Source organism: Paroedura picta, chromosome 5 (assembly GCF_049243985.1).
Source record: "Paroedura picta isolate Pp20150507F chromosome 5, Ppicta_v3.0, whole genome shotgun sequence".
Lineage (NCBI taxonomy): Eukaryota > Metazoa > Chordata > Lepidosauria > Squamata > Gekkonidae > Paroedura > Paroedura picta.
Genome location: NC_135373.1, coordinates 93,887,490 through 93,907,074, shown reverse-complemented (window position 1 = coordinate 93,907,074; position 19,585 = coordinate 93,887,490). Strand labels below are relative to the sequence as shown.

Genomic DNA, 19,585 nt, shown 5'->3' with positions numbered 1-19,585 from the left:
TTCCTAATTGTATTAATGGATCTATATCTCATCTTTCTTCCTTCTTGTGCAGACGTTAAACACAACATAAAATATACTAGTTAAATATATATAAATGCAGTCCAATTACACAGGAAGACAATTGCAGCCACCCCTTCAAAAAACTTTGCTGAATAAAAAATATCTTCAGCTTGCTCAAAAAATCTTCAGGAATGGTTTACATCGTGAGGCAGTCCAAAGGGTCCTTCCACAAGTAAATATCACATCACTAAAGATAAGATATTTTCATAATAAATAAACAAATAAATCTCAAGGTTCATGCAAGTTTGATAGCCCAGGTCCTCATCTGGGCATTTTGGAATCGTTTGCCTAGTGTGCAGCATCCAAACAGAGTGACCACTAGACTGGAAAACCTTTTCTAAATTTTATTCAATTGCAGAAGAACAATATGACACAGGGGGGTTGTCCCAGAAAAGCCTGTGTATCAAACAAAGGATTACATGAAATTTTATAATATTCCATTGAAGGCAGAAAAAGATGATGCTTCTCAGGTCGAACCAATAACCTGGGGTCTCTACCCTCTTGCATGTCTCACAGGACCACCCCATTGCTATTATGCTAAGTCACGGGAAAATGGTTACAAGGCAATTTCCCATTCTTTCTCAATCCTCTGGTAACATAAACAATGGCATGATATAAACAATTGTCCGTGGCCTTGAGAATAGAACATATCAGATACTGTCAAAAACAAGTTCCTGGGCCTTCTATTACAAAACAGTTTGGTACACTAAGCTTCTCTTTACAGAAAAATAATTTTAAAAATATTATTTCACTTTCCTATACATCAGGTTGACATACATGGAGGTGATCCTTCAAGTATCGAAGAAACAATATCAGTATACAGATATTAAGAGACAGACAGACATATCTTTATTACGGTCATAGACCCGCAAAGTGATAAGAGATTAACTGAAACAGATCACAGCTGAATTAATGTAAGCTTGAAAACAGACAATGCAGTTCCATTTTAATGTTTGATTTGCAAGGAAATGAAATGCATCCAGCACACCCTGCATTTGCACATTATTTTGCTTGCTTATTCAAAAGTAAGCATCATGGCAATTCTTATTTGGAACTCATACCATAGTCTCTCCTTTTGATGATTTCTCCACAGATGGTAGATACCATTGCACACAAAGTTCCTTGAGGGAAGTCCATGTTGCTTTGTTGTCAAAATAACCTTCCGTCTGAGAGCTGTAACAACTAGAGGAAGATACTTTTGCTGCTGACAGTTTATGGGACATTTCAATGCCTTCTGAAGTTGACTGGAAAAAATATAGCCAAGCATAGCATTATAATTTTTAAAATGTTTTTCCCTAACATCAATGAGGGAACGTTTTCTGAAAGGAAGGAATATAAACAGCATAGTAATGAAATTTTCCATCCTGTTTTTTAGAGTTCCTTTTTTTAAAAAAATGTACCTAAGGCTGCAATCCTAAACACGCTTATTGGGGAATAAGCCCCATTAAGCCATGTGGAATTTATTTTTTGAGTAAACATGTTTAAGGTTGCACTGCAACACACTAGATGGAAAACCGAAACCGATATTCCAAAATCATTAACACAATCAGAAAGGAAATCTTTCAAATTATTATTTACCTTTCTTGTCATGATCAGATCACATAGAATAGAACAGTGGTCCCCAACCCGTGGGCCGCGGCCCGGTGCCGGGCCGCAGCTCCTTCTTCCCTCCCCCCTGAAGCGAGAAGCTCGCCAGGCCGCGAGCAACTCGGCCGCCAAAGCGGCCGATTAGCTCGCGGCCCGGCAAGCTTCTCGCTTTGGGACGGGAGGGAAGAGAAGCTTGCCGAGCCACAAGCTAATCGCCCGCTTTAGCGGCCGATTTGCTCGCGGCCCAGAGGGGCCAGGAGGGGAAGCCGCGGCCGCCGGCATGCCGGCGGCACAAACGCTACTGGGCGCAAACGCGCAAAAGCTGCCGGGCACAAATGGCTGCTGGGTGCAAATGCGCGTGCGCATGGGCGTTTGCGCTGGGGCTGCCGCGCATGCACGGGCCCCTGGGCCGCCCTCTTCTCCCACTATGCCGCAGCGGTCCGCGGCAAGCGGAAGCTTGCGGACCGCTGGAATAGCATATCCTTTTGGATGATGGTCAATATCTGATGGCACTGAAGGATGAAGGCAAGTTCTGAACAAACTATCTGCCTAAAATATAGCGGGCCCTCAGTATATTATGGAGCTGTGGTAGTAACAACAGCTGAAATGAGCCCTCAATATCTGATTAGCTGGTTATGTCTGTGCACTAGTTTCACAATTCAGGAAAACCACAACAGCATTAGATAATGGACAAGGATTAATTTATTTTATTCCTAGTGTGCAGAACTTCATCATTATAGCATAAAATATTTGTAAAATGCCATAGTTACACATTCATAGTAAAATAATCCTTTATTATTCACCGGGCTAGCCATTTAGTGTGCAAAAGAATCAGCTATTTCAGCTCAGTTCTTCATAGTCTGTGTACTATCATAGAATGAAATAAACTGTAAACATTACATGTATTTTTAACACAATTTTAATCACAGGGCTTTCTGAAACTCTTAGATGGGTAGTTACATTTCTTTGTCAATACATGAAATGCTTCCAAAGGTACATTGTGATTATTTCAGGTATATAATAATGATCCCTTCACAACCTACAATTTCTATCCACAATAGAGAAAACAAGTTTAAACACTAGATTACAGAAGGATATCTTGAGGGCCTTATCAAGGTCCCAAATTAAGATCAGCAGTGCTTACAGAGTATAAAGGTACAGGAACCCCCAGTAGTTCTAGATGTCTTTAAAGGTTATATTGATAGAAATAGGATGCAAGGGGATCTACTGCTAACATTCATCCAACTATATCCAAGGCCTTCAGACCTGCCTGAAAGAAGGTTGTACGGATGGGAGGAAAGGACATTGATTTATCCCCTCCTCCTACTCCTCAGCTTCTCAATCACAACAAGCCACCAATCACAGCACAGTGGTTGTCTCAGGGACTCAAACTTCCATCCCCCCTGAGCCCCAAAAATTACACGTTCCTATGCAGTAATGCAACATTAAAGCATTAATACTTCTGCATTGCTATAGAGAAATGCCAGGTATGCCTCCTGAGGACCGGGGACAACCAGCAAATTCATACCTGCAGAGCGATGAGTCAAGCAGTCCCTCAAATAAGTGGGACCCCGGCTGCAGATGGCCTTAAAAGTTAGAACCAAGACCTTGAACCTGGTCCAGATGCGAACTGGTAACCAATGCACCTGCCTCAGCATAGGCTGGACATGGGCTTTCCAAGATGATCTCATGAGGACCCTAGCAGCTGCATTTTGCAACAATTGCAATTTCCTTGTCAGAGACAAGGGAAGACCCGCATAGAGCAAGTTACAGAATTAGGAAGTGATTGTTGCATGGATCACTGTGGCCAAGTGTTTTGAGGACAGGTAGGGTGCTAGTAGACAGCTTGGTGCAGGTAGAAAAACGCCATTTGTGCTACCTTCATGATCTGAGCCTGCATAGATAAGGAGGCATCAAAGATCACCCCAAAATTCCTGGCTGTAAGCTGCACCCCGTCCAGACAGGGGAGATGCACTCCTTGATCCTGTCCTATCCTGAGACCTGATCTCTCTTAAGGAAGTGCTAGGAGAGACTGATAAGTCACTATAGGATCTACCTCCCCAGTATTCTTCATGAATAGACCTAGCTTGTGAGCCTAACATGGGACCCAGCAACACCTAAAGAAAAAGTCATACTGACTGTCCTTCCATTAGCCTGACTTGCTTAGCACTAGAACATTGCTACCTGACCTTGGACTGCTTTTGGACTTTGATCTTGGATTGCCTTACTAGATGACAGACTTTAACTGGAATCCTTGTTGGGAGTCCTGTTGTGGCCTGGGACTTGCTTCCATCATAGTGAGCAGGACAGACCCTCATGAACTCATACTACAGCACCAGTCATCAGAGGCATTGCTCCTTTTTATACCCTCTGATGATGCAAACTGTTGGGGCCTGTACTCTGACCTTCCTGAGTAGTAGTTCCTGTGCTTTGCAACAGTATTGCATTAGAAAGGAGGCAGGAAAGAGCTATTTCACCAGTAATGCTCCACATGTGATCCTTTGAGCCCGAGGTACTAGCTGTACAGAGTGGCTATCTAAACATGTGTTTATATGTAACAGTTAAAATCATATTACCTTTGCAAGAGCAATCATACTACCACGCATCTGTTCAAAACTGTGTAGTTGTTTGGGGGGATCGTCAAGGCAACAGGCAGAATATACAGGCAAGTTGGTTTTTAGGAAAGAATGTATTTCTGCTAACCGTAGGGTAGTTCCTAGGTCAAATACCGAAGTGAACAGCACATTTTCTTTAGCAAACAAGCCTTCCCCCACTTTTGGAACAGCTGTGAAAAAAGAAGACATGTAAAGACTACTTCTAGTGAAGGTATTAGTAATATTAATGTCTTACTACATGTTTAGGTACAAAATAGATAACGAAGAGCATTAAAATTCAGTATGATGTAAAATGCTTCTATGAATACACTAGGGATAATGTATTATTCTGTCATTAAGTATTCAGATCTGTCTTGTTCAAAGAAAACTCAGGTAACATTTACAAATTTTGAATAAATATCTGAAGTGAATACTTCTGCAATATCCTCTACTGTGGTATTAATATAGTTCCGGTAGTACTGGCATCTGATTTTTGGAGACTTAAAATCCATATAAATACTTATGTCTGGGATATAACAAATCCATTGTTTGCTAGTCTTCCTTTATTCTGTTGCCCCTCCCGCCTACCTGCCACCATACTCCTTGGTACTGTTGGAAAGTTCCATCAAATCACAGCTGATTTATGGTAATCTCATAATGTTTTCATGGCAAGAGATGTTCAGAAGTTTATAGAATCATAGAATCATAGAGTTGGAAGGGGCCATACAGGCCATCTAGTCCAACCCCCTGCTCAACGCAGGATTAGCCCTAAGCATCCTAAAGCATCCAAGAAAAGTGTGTATCCAACCTTTGCTTGAAGACTTCCAGTGAGGGGGAGCTCACCACCTCCTTAGGCAGCCTATTCCACTGCTGAACTACTCTGACTGTGAAAAACTTTTTCCTGATATCTAGCCTATATCGTTGTACTTGAAGTTTAAACCCATTACTGCGTGTCCTCTCCTCTGCAGCCAGCAGAAACAGCATCCTGCCCTCCTCCAAGTGACAACCTTTCAAATACTTAAAGAGGGCTATCATGTCCCCTCTCAACCTCCTTTTCTCCAGGCTGAACATTCCCAAGTCCCTCAACCTATCTTCATAGGGCTTGGTCCCTTGGCTCCAGATCATCTTCGTCGCTCTCCTCTGTACCCTTTCAATTTTATCTACGTCCTTCTTGAAGTGAGGCCTCCAGAACTGCACACAGTACTCCAGGTGTGGTCTGACCAGTGCCGTATACAATGGGACTATGACATCTTGTGATTTTGATGTGATGCCTCTGTTGATACAGCCCAAAATGGCATTTGCCTTTTTTACCGCTGCATCACACTGCCTGCTCATGTTTAGTTTACAATCCACAAGTACCCCAAGGTCTCGTTCACACACAGTGCTACCTAGAAGTGTATCCCCCATCCAGTAGGCATGCTTTTCATTTTTCTGACCCAGATGCAGAACTTTACACTTATCTTTATTAAATTGCATCTTGTTCTCATTTGCCCATTTTTCCATTGTGTTCAGATCTCGTTGAACTCTGTCTCTATCTTCCGGAGTATTTGCCAGTCCTCCCAATTTGGTGTCATCTGCAAACTTGATTAGTCCCTCCACCCCCTCATCTAGATCATTAATAAATATGTTAAAAAGTACCGGGCCGAGCACCGAACCCTGAGGTACCCCGCTACTCACCTCTCTCCAGTCTGATGAAACACCATTGACAACAACTCTTTGAGTGCGGTTCTCTAACCAATTCCCTATCCACCTAACGATCTGAAAATCCAGATTGCAGTCCTTCAACCTATCCATCAGAACATCATGGGGAACCTTGTCAAAAGCTTTACTAAAATCCAAGTAAATGACATCAACCGAATTTCCCCGATCCAGCAAACCTGCAAGTTTGCCACTGCCTGCCTCTGCATAGCAACACTGGACTTCCTTGGTATCTTGTATCTAAATACTAAGGGTTTGACCCTGCTTAGTTTCTGTGAACTGATGAGATTGAGCCAGCCTGGGCAAATCAGGGCAGAGAAATGCTCCACAGTCATCTAAATCTAAAGACCCCAAGTAAGTCATTCAGGTCTGTTCAAGGAACAGGAAAGTATAAAGGAAACTAGGGTGGGCATATACTTCCATGTGGCTAGGCACTAGTGGACATTAGCAGTGTTAAGTGGAGAATGAGAGGCCTCTTTATCAAACTAGAATGCGTCTCATGTGCTATGGTCTTAGTATAACAATCCAAAATCATAACTAATTTGCATTCATTTAAACAGATATTACATATATGTAATATCTTTAGCTCTTTATTTCATAAAGGGCAGACAGAAATCTATAAATCCAATCAGGTAGTCCTTCACAAAGACAGAAAAAGGGGACAGTATTCCTTATGAGTAAAATTAGGAAACTGGAATGGAGAAATCAGAAAAATGACTCTCCTGTAGTGAGATTCTCCTCCCTTCTTCTCCTTATATTTGTATATTTATGAGGTTATTGATTCCAGAGCTGACTACTGCAATAGTAGCAAGGAAGAAATAATTTCTTGTTCCAAATAAATAAATCGATGCTGGAATACAAGGGACAGCCCTTCAATGGCTGATCTCCTTCCTCCAGGATCGTGGACAGAGGGTTGCAATAGGAGAGAAAACATCAGGCCGCCGGCAACTTACTTGTGGAGTCCCACAAGGAGCGGTCCTCTCTCCTATCCTATTCAACATCTTCATGCGCCCTCTCGCACAGCTGGTACGGAAGTTCGGGCTGGGTTGCCATCAATATGCAGATGACACCCAGCTCTTCCTCCTGATGGATGGCCGCCCTGACTCTCCCCCAGAAGCATTAGCCAGCTGCCTGGAAGCAGTGACGAGATGGCTCAAGCAGAGTCGTCTGAAGCTCAATCCTTTAAAGACGGAGGTCCTGTGGCTAGGTAGGAAGGGCCCTTGCGAGGAAGCGTGCCTGCCTACCCTGGATGGCGTGCAGCTCTCCACGGCTCATGCCGCCAGGAACCTAGGCGTGATTCTGGACGCCTCCCTCACAATGGAGGCCCAGATCACAAAGGTAGCGCGGCTGGCATTCTACCATCTCCGCCAAGCCAAACTACTAGCGCCCTACCTGGCCCCGGAACACCTAGCCACAGTGATCCATGCGACGGTCACCTCTAGACTAGACTTTTGTAACTCGCTCTACGCAGGCCTGCCCTTAGCCCTGACCCGGAAACTACAACTAGTTCAAAATGCAGCAGCCAGGATCCTCACGGCAACACCGTGGAGGTCCCATATCCGGCCTATTCTTCATCAGCTGCAATGGCTACCAGTTGAATTCCGGATCAGACTAAAGGTTCTGGTAATTACCTTCAAGGCCATACGCGGTCAGGGCCCAGTGTACCTGAGGGACCGCCTCCCCGCCTATGCCCCCAAAAGAGCTCTACGCTCTACTGCCTCAAATCAGCTAAGGATCCCTGGCCCTAAAGAAGTCCGTCTGGTCTCGACCAGGGCCAGAGCATTCTCTGTTCTGGCCCCTACCTGGTGGAACGAGCTCCCAGAAGAGATCAGGGCCCTGACGGAGCTTAAACAGTTCCGCAGGGCCTGCAAGAAGGAGCTCCTCCATCAGGCATTTGGCCGAGACCAGACGTAATCAACAGCGACCAAGGGCCCCTGCTCCCCCCCCACCCCCCCTCAGAATTCAATCAATAAACCACCCCCCTCAGAATCCCATCAACAAGCCCTGGACCTGTTTGTATCACAACTGTTTACTGTTATACTGTGTTGTGTTTGGTTGCAATTGTTGGTTATTGATGTATATGTTTTACAGACTGTTTTATGTAAGGTTCCTTGTTATAATGTAAACCGCCCTGAGCCTCCGGGGAGGGCGGTATAGAAGTATGATAAATAAATAAATAATAAATAAATAATTTTTGGTACACAATGTAATTGCTCCAGAATACTAGCCCTCTAAAAACAAACTAGCTCCTACCAAGCAAGGGGCTCATGTTCAAGAGCCTGTTTAAGTAGGTATTGTAGCGAATTAAGTGGACCCAGGTTATCTTCAGCCTGGACTGCATATCCTCATATGATGAACTTTCAGCTCCATCACATTCTTCTTGCCCTTGTGCACAAGACACTATGGAAGGGACTTTAAAGGTAACTTCATATCCACCTGGAAAACCAAAAACATATTTAATATCATCCTAATTCTCAGCAACAATACAGTGCTGTCAGGTAGTAATTTTCAAGTCCAAGCAACAAAGCCCATCAAGTCATTTTCTAGGTTGTCACTTTGATAGTAGCAAGAACAAAAACCAAAAGCAGATTATATGAACTCTCATAGTATGCATGGCAAAACAGTGATTGTAAATCTGCTTTTCCACTCGTACTATAATAAAGCCACTATCAAAGGTGTAGGTATCCCATTCCAATTCATTTCCCTGTTATAACTGCATATAATGCAATATGCTTGGCAACTTCTAAAATGAAGATTTTTTTTTACTAGGAATGGTGCCATGGCATATGTGTATGCTGGTTTGTACACAAACAAACATACAAATCCCAAATATTCTAAATCCAGTCTCAAATCCTTGCCATGTGCCAATTCAAGAGTTGCACTCTAGGTGGCTATATGAAAGCTGGCCTGATGCCTGGAATTCAAATGGGAGAAATTCCCTCCCATTTCTGTCCCACATTAAAAGTGTAATGTATGAACTGTAACCTATCCAAAACGGAACTTATTAATTGCAAAAAGGAATCTTCTTTCAAACAGTTATAATCACATTTAGGTCTTCCATCGGTTTGTGTTTTTTTTCCCCTCATGTAATATGAGGTTTGGCTTACAGACTGAATAATCTATAACCCTTTGAGTATCTGCTTTGCTGAGGAGTGTTTTTTCCTCCTAATTCCCCCTTTCCTTGTGCATTATGGTTTACGGATTGTGATCTTAAGATCTGTTTGAGTTTCTTCCAACCTTAAGTCTATCTTGGGTGTTTTTATCAGATAATACAATGGTCAAAGTGCTCTGAAGACACTTTGCTGCCAATTCCTTTGCAAGGTCTCACATTCCATCACCTACTTCCATGCCCCAGCAGTCTTTCACCAAGAACTTTAACTACAAATTAGGCTGCAAAAGAAAGGTCCTTTATTACCTTATCACAGCTAGATCGTGAGACCCCTGCCATTACAGAAGTAAAGGCACTCAATAACTGCAGCTGACAGTACATGTAGATCAAGAAAATTCTTATAGGAAGTATTTATTAAACTTTATAGGCTTAACTCAATCCACAGCAGTTGCAGCCCATGCAGAGGGAGTGACTTAGGGCAGGGGTCCCCAACCCTTTTCAGGCTAGGGCAGCGGCAGCATGGAGGGCGATTGACCGGCCGCGCATGCCGCGCACATGCACAAGCGTGGCGGGGCCGCGCATGCCGCGCACATGCGCAACGCACATGCGTGGCCGGGCCGCGCATGCGCAATATGCAGCACTTTTACGCATTCATGAAAGTGCCGCGCATACGCAAAGTGCCGTGCATGCGCATTGCGCGTGCACGGCCCTGCTTACCTCTCCCCCCCTCCCACAGCAAGAAGTTTGCCGGGCCGCAAGCTTGCGGCCTGGGAAGTTTCTTACTGCGGGGCGGGGAGAGGGAGCCACGGCCCAGTGCCAGGGCCTTCGCAGCCCGGCACCGGGCCACGTTGGTTGGGGACCATTAACTTAGGGTATAACCACCATGTTCTTCCCTCTTTCCTTGACATGGGCGTAAGCATTGTACAAAGCTGTCATGATTACAGGCCTTCATGTGCCTCCCATAGTCCTGTGCAGCCCACCTTCTGAACTTGGTCAAGGAATGCTGTTGTGGGAAGAGTGACAACATGGAATCAAACACAAGGCTTCAATCTACTGGAACAGACTGGTGCAATACCCATACACATGATATGGGGATGAGGGGGAATATGTCCAGTAATCCCACTATGCCTGGGTACTATGTCTAGTGTGAAATGGATCCAAAGCAAAATATTTTATATATTCTGTATTATGCTACATATGCATTACACCTTTTAAATGTTTGTATATAATTACTGCTTCAGTTATAAGGAAGGAAATCATTAATGCTCTAACTTTGACAGTACAATGTCACTTACTATGTCCTTTCCACTGACAAATTTCCATACAAAGTGCTCACTTATTTGTAAGTTTGTAAATGATAAACCCACCTATCTCATTCTTTTACAATCTTAAATCTGGTTTTAGCATAAGGTATTTATTTTTCTTGCAAAATTCTCTTGAAAATTTTGGATTATTTTCTTATCTCCCTTATTCAATTCCCAGTTTCTTTAAGTTACGTTCAAAGTAAGTTTGACGATATAACACAAAAGTTGAAAATGAATTGTCACTGAAAGGTCATGTAAGTAAATCACTGTATTTCTGAAATGGTCCTTGGGTAAACACCTGAAAATTAAGACTTTAGAAGTTGCAGACTGGCACTTTCTCTGTCATCTGGCAAAAACTCATTATAGCTGACAGGCAAATTAGTTGGGTTACCTCACTGGCAATCAGCAAAACATTCTCTGTGAGGAGGATTCTGGGAAGCAGTTTTTTTATTGTTTTTGCATTTGGTACATAAGACAAGGCACAGCTTTCTTATCTTTAACAATAAGAATATTACACAGAGATCTTTTTTCTTATTGTGTATTTTGTGTTCTGAAATCTATGCTTATTGATTTTCTGATTGGTTTGATAACCTTTACACCATGAGATAATACAAACAAGATCAATACCAGATAAGTAATCCTTATAGGAAGAACCAAGGTCCAGAAGGGCAAATTCTGGAATGCTGCTCTGTACTCTTTTTCTCACTTGATACAATTTAACGGCCTTCCTTCCAATTAATTTCTGGTAAGCTAGTATAGCTTCACTGACCTAGAATGAAAATGAATGTACTTAGGTTGGGCTCCTTATAATGTGTACTACCTTTAAAATGGAAAGTCAACACACAAACAGCAAAAAACAAAAATCCAATATACATTAAATATAAAATACTTTGTTCTTCTGTTGTAAGAAGGGTACTCAAGTCATTATTTCTAACAAGGTAATTATTACACAAGTGATTTAAAATCATGCAAATTTGCTTGCATTGTGCTGGTGTTTTGCTACGGAGAATATGCACATGTGTAAGACATTTAACAGATTAATTAGATTGAATAAAAGGAAAAATCCTGTGAGGATTGTATCACACAAAATGCAAAACTATGGCTTAATTAAAATATTGTTAGCATGATCATTCAAATGTGAAGCAATCCCATTACTATGCTAGTTAAAGTCCACCTAACCAAAATATGAATCCATCACATGAAATTTATTAGCCACTGTTGGTCTTAACTATGATTTCATGTAATGTTCAAACACAAACATCCCCAGGGCACCATCATACTACCTGGCAACTTAGATGCCTGACTACAGTAAATATGATAAAACCAGCAATTCTTAAAACAAACCAGGATTTGAATGACTGCAAGCTAAATCCTGGTTTTACCAACTAACTATCTGTAACTATGAGCATCTAAATAAAAAGGGTAAGGGATCCTGGGAGGAGTTGCTGTTAAGGATTATGAGCAAATCAGATCCATCACTGGCACCTGTATGCCTCTGATTGGCCATCTACCCACTGGCTACCCAATCAAGTTAGAACTCCCGCTGCTAACCTGTATGCCTCTGATGGCTGTCCATCTACTGGCTGCCCCATCAGATTGGAACTCCCGCCCCTAACCATCTTCCCACAATTTTGCTGCTTCTTCGCAGTCTCTGGTCCCTCAGACACCTCTCCTGAGTTGAGTGAGCTGCCAGGGGTGCATGGGGACTCTTTGGCTTTGCCCTCCTGAAGCAATGGCTCCTGCCTACAGAGCATAGGGAAGCCAGCCTGTCTTTTCTGAGGGGGAGTGCCCGCCTACCACCCCAACCACAGCCTTCCCCCTCTTACGGACCCTGGGGCACACCGGACACTAGGCCATTCCTCCTGCCTGCCTGACATGGAGGCCGCCAGTACGTGCTTCCACGCCACCTCCCACCAACTCTGAGGCATGCCTGCAGGCCAAAAAAAGTCTGATGGCCCCAGCCTAAACTGCAAATTGAGGGGAGGGCCAGGGGAGAGGGGAGGGCCCTCTAGAATTACTGCTCCAGACTAAAGAGATCAGTTTCCCTAGAGAAAATGGATGTTTTGAAGGGTGAACTCTCTGGTACTGTAATTTGGGAGGCCAGCTTGCTGATTACCTAGCCCTCCGTGGCACAGTCTTGGGTGAGTGGCAGGCAGCTTTTTCCTCCTGTGGACTGGGCTACCCTTGGTGTTTGTTTCCTTGCTCATGACTGATGGGGCTCACAGACAGATGGGGAGGCTAAGATTTCTGCTCCATGCTGCCCAGAACACCCCTGAAGACCCAGCCCTTCCTGCAGGCTGTTCTGCCCAATTTCCTTCCATTACTATGGAAAGAGAAGAGCACTTCCTATCCTTTCCTTGGGAACTTGCTGCCATCATGTAGGGAATGACCCATGGCTTAGTGGTAAATGAGGTTGTATTCTGTTCCAAGATTATTTTGGGGTATATCTTTGCCCCAGTGTCCTCCTGGTTGTTCTAGGGCAGGGATGGCCAAACTGTAACTCTCCAGATTTCCATGAACTACAATTCCTGTAAGCCCCTGCCAGTGCATGCTAGTTGGGGCTCATAGGAATTGTAGTCCAGGGACATCAGGAGAGCCACAGTTTAGCCACCCCTGTCTAGGAGTACCCCACTTTGGAGCAGCTGACTCAGACCCTCCTGTGAGCTATGGAGAAAACAACTATGGTTTTTATTATTATTACCACTTGCATATTGGATAGAAAGGAAGTCACCTTCAAAAGATGTTGAGACAAGTTAAGATAATGGGTAGGTCTGCCTAGGAAGAAATAGTCCTTCAAGGGTATGGGTCCTAAAGGCCTGAAGAACTTTAAAAGTTAAAACCAGCATTTTAATTTAGCCCATAATCCAACAAAAGGAGCAACTGTAAAACTATTGTTTCAGGGATAGACAGGAAGTACATCAAAATGATAACCGGAAGACGGAATGTCCCCTCCTGACATGGTAAAAGCCAACATTCCATAAAAAATCTTATGTAAAATATGTAACTAAGAAGATTAAATGTCGAATGGAATTTTGCTACTAACATACATTTATGAAAAAATAGAAACTGTACTTTTCTATAATGTGTCTGCTTTTCAGTGAATACTTAGAGAACCTACTGGAATTTTATTGACATTACTTTAATAACAATTTGTAACTGAGAGTCATCAAATGAGTCAATCTTCCTTCCCATGAGTATTACCTTGTCACTCATACAACCCCAGGGAGGTATAAAGTAGAAATGTTACATTTCCGGGAAGATGGTGTATATATGCTAACAGATTTGCTATTAGAAAGATATATAATTGCCCAGCTAATGCACACAATTTACAATATCAAACTGGCATAAAAACTTAGGGATATGAATTGGTTATAAAAGAGGGATTTGGAGTTTTAAGAACTCCGCCGCCACCAATCAAAAAAGGAAATCTGTTGGCTGGTTAATTAATAAATGTCTTTTATTAGTAAAATAAGTAGTGTCCCACAAGTTAGAATTACATACAGTCAACATTTTTTGTAAATGGAAATCTAAAAGCTTTGATAAAGGCTCAAGTGCAGAACTGCATTGAGCTACAATTGGTCTACCTGGAATGGGTGTAAAGTTTTTATGAATTTGGGGTAATATAAACAGATGTGGAATATTAGAATGCTGTCTTTCCAGGAATTGTGCCTCAGTTTTAAAAATGAAGTCATGTGCTAATCCTTCGTGCATCACAATTCAAATGATTCAAGGTGTGGATAGTAATCTCTCTAAGTTGATCTGTTTATAATGATCCTGGATTGGGAAGCTAATTATCTTGTCATTATAGTCAGATTTGTTGACCCGCCCTTATTTGCAGGTTTGATAATACTGAATTCGTCAAGCTTGCAGCCTCCAAAAGGCAACAAACTCCAGCCTTGTTAAATTTTGTTTGTAATGCTTAAGACATTTTCCCATCAATTTAAAATCCCTTAAACAATTTTTTCAAAGGTGGTAATATTACTAACCTCTTGCGTATGAGTAAATTTTGACTTAATCCTAAAATTGTCATATGTGGATATGGGAGTGTTGGAAAAATAATTTCTTAGTTAAAGGAGTCTCGTTAGCTTAAAGAGGTCAACGGGAGTTTTAAAAGCGTCATATCTGTAACGTGGAACAAAACTGAGACCCCTACTTAGCACATCTTTCTCCTCAGAAGTCAGAGCTCGATTTGAAAAATTAAAAACAATTTTAGTTTATCTTGTTTCCTGGCCCTTGGAAAACCCGCCTGGAATCTATCAGGATGTTTTGCCTGCAGTGCTGGGCGGAGAGCAAATTGTTGTAAAGTCAAAAAAAGGTCAGTCCAAAACCAATGGGTTGAACTTAATTCAAAATCATTTTTGGCTAAACACCTGGAAGAAATTTCTGATAGAGCGGTTCCTCAGTGGATCAGGCTTCCTTGGGAGGTGGTGGGTTCTCCTTCTTTGGAAGTTTTTAAGCAGAGCCTAGATAGTCATCTGACTGAAAGACTGATTTTTATGAACTTAATTTGTGAGTGGGTGGGCAGGAAGGGATGTGCCAGTGTTTGTGTCTTGTGGCACTTCCTTGCATACCCAGGGAATTGCTGATCACTACTGTGGGGTGATAGGTGAATTTCCTCCAGACGAGACTGGATTCTGGAGATTTTTGGAGGTGGGGGAATGACTTGGGCATGAAATTGGGGTTACTGTCGGTAGGCAGGTAATTGCGATTGGACTAGATGATGCTGGAGGTCCTTCCAACTATGATTCTATGGTTCTAGCTTAAATGTTAGCAGCAAAAACTCATTTTTAGAGCAGTTCTGGCAATGGTCTGGTGCTTCTTCCAGAAGAAGACCCAGCATGCCAGATTAGAAGTCCGCACTCCTAACCACTATACCAAACTGGCTCTCATCCATCGGCACCCCTTTGAGAGGCTGCATACTTGCTTGTCAGGGAGACCAGTCCTCCACAACCCAGGGAAGCCAGTCCTCCACAACCTTCCTGGTACACACTAACACCTCAGATTCTGGACTCAGAGTAGTCCTGTCACAGATGGTGGGCAACCAATAACTACCAATCCAGTTCCTCAGATGGAAACTCCAGCTGGCAGAGCAAAGTATTTGGCCATTGAGAAGGAAGCACTGGCCATAAGTACAGTATTACTTAGCCAACCACCCATTCATGTTGATTACCAATCACAAGCCCATAGTTTGGTTGGCACAAGAAGAAGAATAAGAAGAGTTGGTTCTTATATGCCACTTTTCTCTACCTGAAGGAGGTTCAAAGCGGCTTACAGTCGCGTTCCCTTTCCTCTTCCAACAACAGACACCCTGTGGGGTGGGTGAGGCTGAGCGAGCCCTGATATCACTGCCCGGTCAGAACAGTTTTATCAGTGCCGTGGCGAGCCCAAGGTCACTCAGCTGGCTGCATGTGGGGGAGTGCAGAATCGAACCCGGCATGCCAGATTAGAAGTCCACACTCCTAACCACTACATCAAACTTCTATACCGCTACACCAAGTAGGCAAATGAATAGGTAGATGGATAGGTGAGGTCATGTAATAGGTAGATGGTAACTTTTGCTCCAAACAAAGGCCTTTTATAGAGTTATCCCATCCAAAGTGATAATTATCACATATTGTAGAGCAGTCATGAAACTCCAATCATTAAAAATTCCCCACCTAATTTCCAAATAAAATTTTAAAATTAATGTTAATATTTGTATTTCTGTCTTTAATTGTCCATCTTTATGAAATCTTAATCTTAGGATTCTTAGGAGGCAGTTTTTAATAATATAATTTTAACTGAACTCATTTTAATTATATAAAGCATATTATTTTGTGTATTATTTTTGTTGTTACTTACCCTGAGCCATCTTGAAAGGGAACACTATAAAAATAAAGTTTTTTTTTTTTTTTTGGAGCAGGATTTTTGGAAGATGGAGTAGGATGGGTAAAAAGGAAGGGGCAGACTTCTTGCTGTGCCCTGTAAATATTCTCCCCTTTACAGGACATGGAATGGAAGTAGAATATTTTATTGATAAAGACATCTTGATGAAACAGCACAGCTAACTATGAATGTTTTTTTTGAGGCAGTGGCATAGAGAGACCTGAGGGAGGTGAGGGACTGCTCCCAGAAGCTTGTGACCATTAGGCAGGAAAATTGCCTGTACAGCTCCAATTGGAACTGGCCCCTCCTACTCTGTTACTAGACTAGTTAGAAAATTTTCTGGCAGCTGGATTGCACAGAACAACGATGAACATCAAACAAACACAATGTTTCTAATACTATTTTAATAGTTTATTCCCATCTGTCTTTTAAATTGCTGTAAACTACTTTGGAAGCTAAGTATTGTCTGAAAAGTATAGAAAAGAAAATGCAAAAAGATACTAGGAAATGCCAACCCACTCACCCACTATCCAATCTTCATTTCATTTCTGCAATATAAAGTATATACCCTTGATTTTTCCTATCACAGATAAATTTAATAATCACTGAGAACAGATGAAGTAGTTTGTTTGAAAAACACCAACCTGTGCAGCAGCTCTTACGGCAATCCAGGCCTGTACTCTATACATTTCCATGGCTGTAAAATCATCATAACCAGCATAGTGTTTATTGATGGCCTAAAATGTAGAAGACATTCTCTAATCAGGTCAGTATAAAATTAAAAATTGGTTAATGAAAAACTATACAGGTATATTTAAAATTAGATAAGTGACTGTAAAACAATTCTCTAAAAAGGAAAAGTATTCTTATTTATTTAAGAATTTTAAGGATTTAAGGTTTCCATTTCTTTGAGTTCTTTGTTCTTGAATGGAACTCTTTCTTATTTTGCTAGAAGTCCATCTTTAACTGCTCCACGGGAGCAGTATAAATAAAAGAGTAAGGGCCCTTGGGGTGGGCCTAGTCCAGGATGGGGAAGGGCACCAATTGGCCCCTTAGGCCCCGGCCTGAACTTCCTTGAGGGACCCACCCACCCCCCAATGCCAGCTGTCTTCCCTGCACTACCACCATTTCGAGGCTGCCCGGCTCAAAGGGCCAGCCCCGCCGGGGCAGCCTGGTGGAGGTGGGCGCCCAGCCGCAGCAGCCTGGTGGAAGTGGTGGGGGAGGGGGGGCTTTGCTCGGCGGGGCTGGCCCTTTGCTGGCCCCGAAGCCCCGCAGCTGCCCGGGACTGGGAGCCTTTGGAGCCAGCAAAGGGACAGCCTCGGTGCATCACTGACATGGCAGGGCTGTCTCTTTGCCAGCGCCGAAGCATCGCAGCTGCCTGGGAGCTGCCTGGCCCTGGGAGGCTTTGGAGCCGACAAAGGGACAGCTGTGTCGCTGACACACCAGGGCTGTCCCTTTGCTGGCCCCGAAGCCCTGCAGTCGCCCGGGAGCCACCTGGGGCCAAGAGCCTTCAGAACCGGCAAAGAGACAGCCCCGCCACATCACTGACGTCCCCGCCACATCCAGAAGTCCTGGATCCGCCTGGGAGCCTCCGGGGGCCTCCAAACCTAGCGCCTACTGTATTAATCATACAGCGGGCTTAATTACTATTATTGTCATATATCTGAACATTTTAAAACAAGGTGAATATGAGGAGAAACTGACACTGCAGTTCTAATCATTTGCACTAGCATACAGTTTGCAAGGATGGAGCAATAATCAGTGTGATACGATAGGTTGCAACATTTGGCTATGGTAATCAAGTCTTAGCCAGTTTATGGTGACCCCATAAGGTAAAGGTAAAGGTATTCCCTGTGCAAGCACCGAGTCATGTCTGACCCTTGGGGTGATGCCCTCTAGCATTTTCATGGCAGACTCAATACAGGGTGGCCTTGCCAGTGCCTTCCCCAGTCATTACCGTTTTACCCCCCAGCAAGCTGGGTACTCATTTTACCGACCTCGGAAGGATGGAAGGCTGAGTCAACCTTGAACCGGCTGCTGGGATCGAACTCCCAGCCTCATGGGCAAAGCTTTCAGACGGCTGCCTTACCACTCTGCGTCACGAGAGTCTCTTATGGTGAACCCATAGGATTCTCAAAAGAAGAGACATTCAGAGGTGATTTCTTATTGCCTGCCTCTGTGTAGCAACCCTGAACTTCCTTGGGGGTTAACATAACATAAGAACATAAGAGAAGCCATGTTAGATCAGGCCAATGGCCCATATAGGCCATCACTCTGTGTCACACAGTGGCCAAATGCTAGGTGTTATCAGGAGGTCCACAAGCAGGGCCAGAACTCCAGAAGCCCTCCCACTGTTGCCCTGCAAGTACCAAGAATATACAGCGTCACTGTGTTCCATCTATACCTTGTGCCTAACAGCCAATGATGGACCTCTTATTTCTTTTATTTATTATTCAATTTATGCAATGCCCCTCCAGATGAGCTCAGGGGGTTCACAACGGTGAAATATTTAAACACCATTAAAACAGATTAAAACATAGTGTAATTTGTCTATTTCTCCACTCCAGCTTCCTGTCTCATATCATTTGAGAGGGGGGTGGAATGTGGGATATGTAATCAGCCTGCATTATACAGTTAGTTTTTTCCAGGACTGATCTTCATCGGAGATATAAACAAATATGTACAAATATGTACTGCCCTTCAATCTCTTTTCTCTGGGATCATGGTCGGAGAGAGTTCATCAAGCTGCCACCAGATTGCATGTGGAGTTCCTCAGAGCAGTTCTCTCTCCAATCCTATTCAATATCTTTATAAGCTCTCTCACTCAACTGGTGCACAAGCTCGACCTGGGCTGTTACCAATATGCTGATGACACCTAGCTCTTCCTCCTGAAGGATGGCCGCCCTGATTCTCCCCCAGAAGCATTAGCCAGCTGCCTGGAAGCAGTGACAAGGTGGCTCAAGCAGAATCATCTGAAGCTCAACCATTCAAAGATGGAGGCCTTGTGGCTGGGCAGAAAGGGTCCAAGTGAGGAAGCGCGCCTACCCAACTTGAACTGAGTGCAGCTACCAGTGGCGCACTCCACCAGGAACTTGGATGTGATTCTTGATGCCTACCTCTCAATGGAGGCTCAGATCATGACAATAGCATGGCTAGCATTCTACCACCTTCACCAAGCCAAACTACTAGTGCCCTACATGGCCCCAGAACACCTCACCACAGTCATCCATGCAATGATCACTTCTAGAATGGACTTCTGTGACTCGCTCTATGCAGGCCTGCCCTTAACCTTGATCCAGAAACTACAGCTGGTTCAGAATGCAGCAGCCAGGGTCCTCACAGCAACACCATGGAGGCCCCACATTCAG

The 19,585-nt window shown here is 43.4% G+C and overlaps 1 protein-coding gene across 4 annotated transcripts in view; it reads right to left on the bottom strand.

Moving 5' to 3' along the window:
- CFAP54 (cilia and flagella associated protein 54) overlaps positions 1 to 19,585 on the bottom strand; it is a 147,648-nt gene that overhangs the window by 6,287 nt on the left and 121,776 nt on the right. For all 4 annotated transcript variants that reach the window (XM_077339115.1, XM_077339113.1, XM_077339116.1 and 1 more), the window contains 5 exons: positions 16,862 to 16,954; positions 10,980 to 11,121; positions 8,193 to 8,375; positions 4,224 to 4,432; positions 1,122 to 1,304 (listed from right to left, as the gene is read on the bottom strand). In XM_077339115.1, coding sequence (XP_077195230.1) covers positions 1,122 to 1,304; positions 4,224 to 4,432; positions 8,193 to 8,375; positions 10,980 to 11,121; positions 16,862 to 16,954 — 810 coding nt within the window. The remainder of the gene's footprint in view (positions 1 to 1,121; positions 1,305 to 4,223; positions 4,433 to 8,192; positions 8,376 to 10,979; positions 11,122 to 16,861; positions 16,955 to 19,585) is intronic.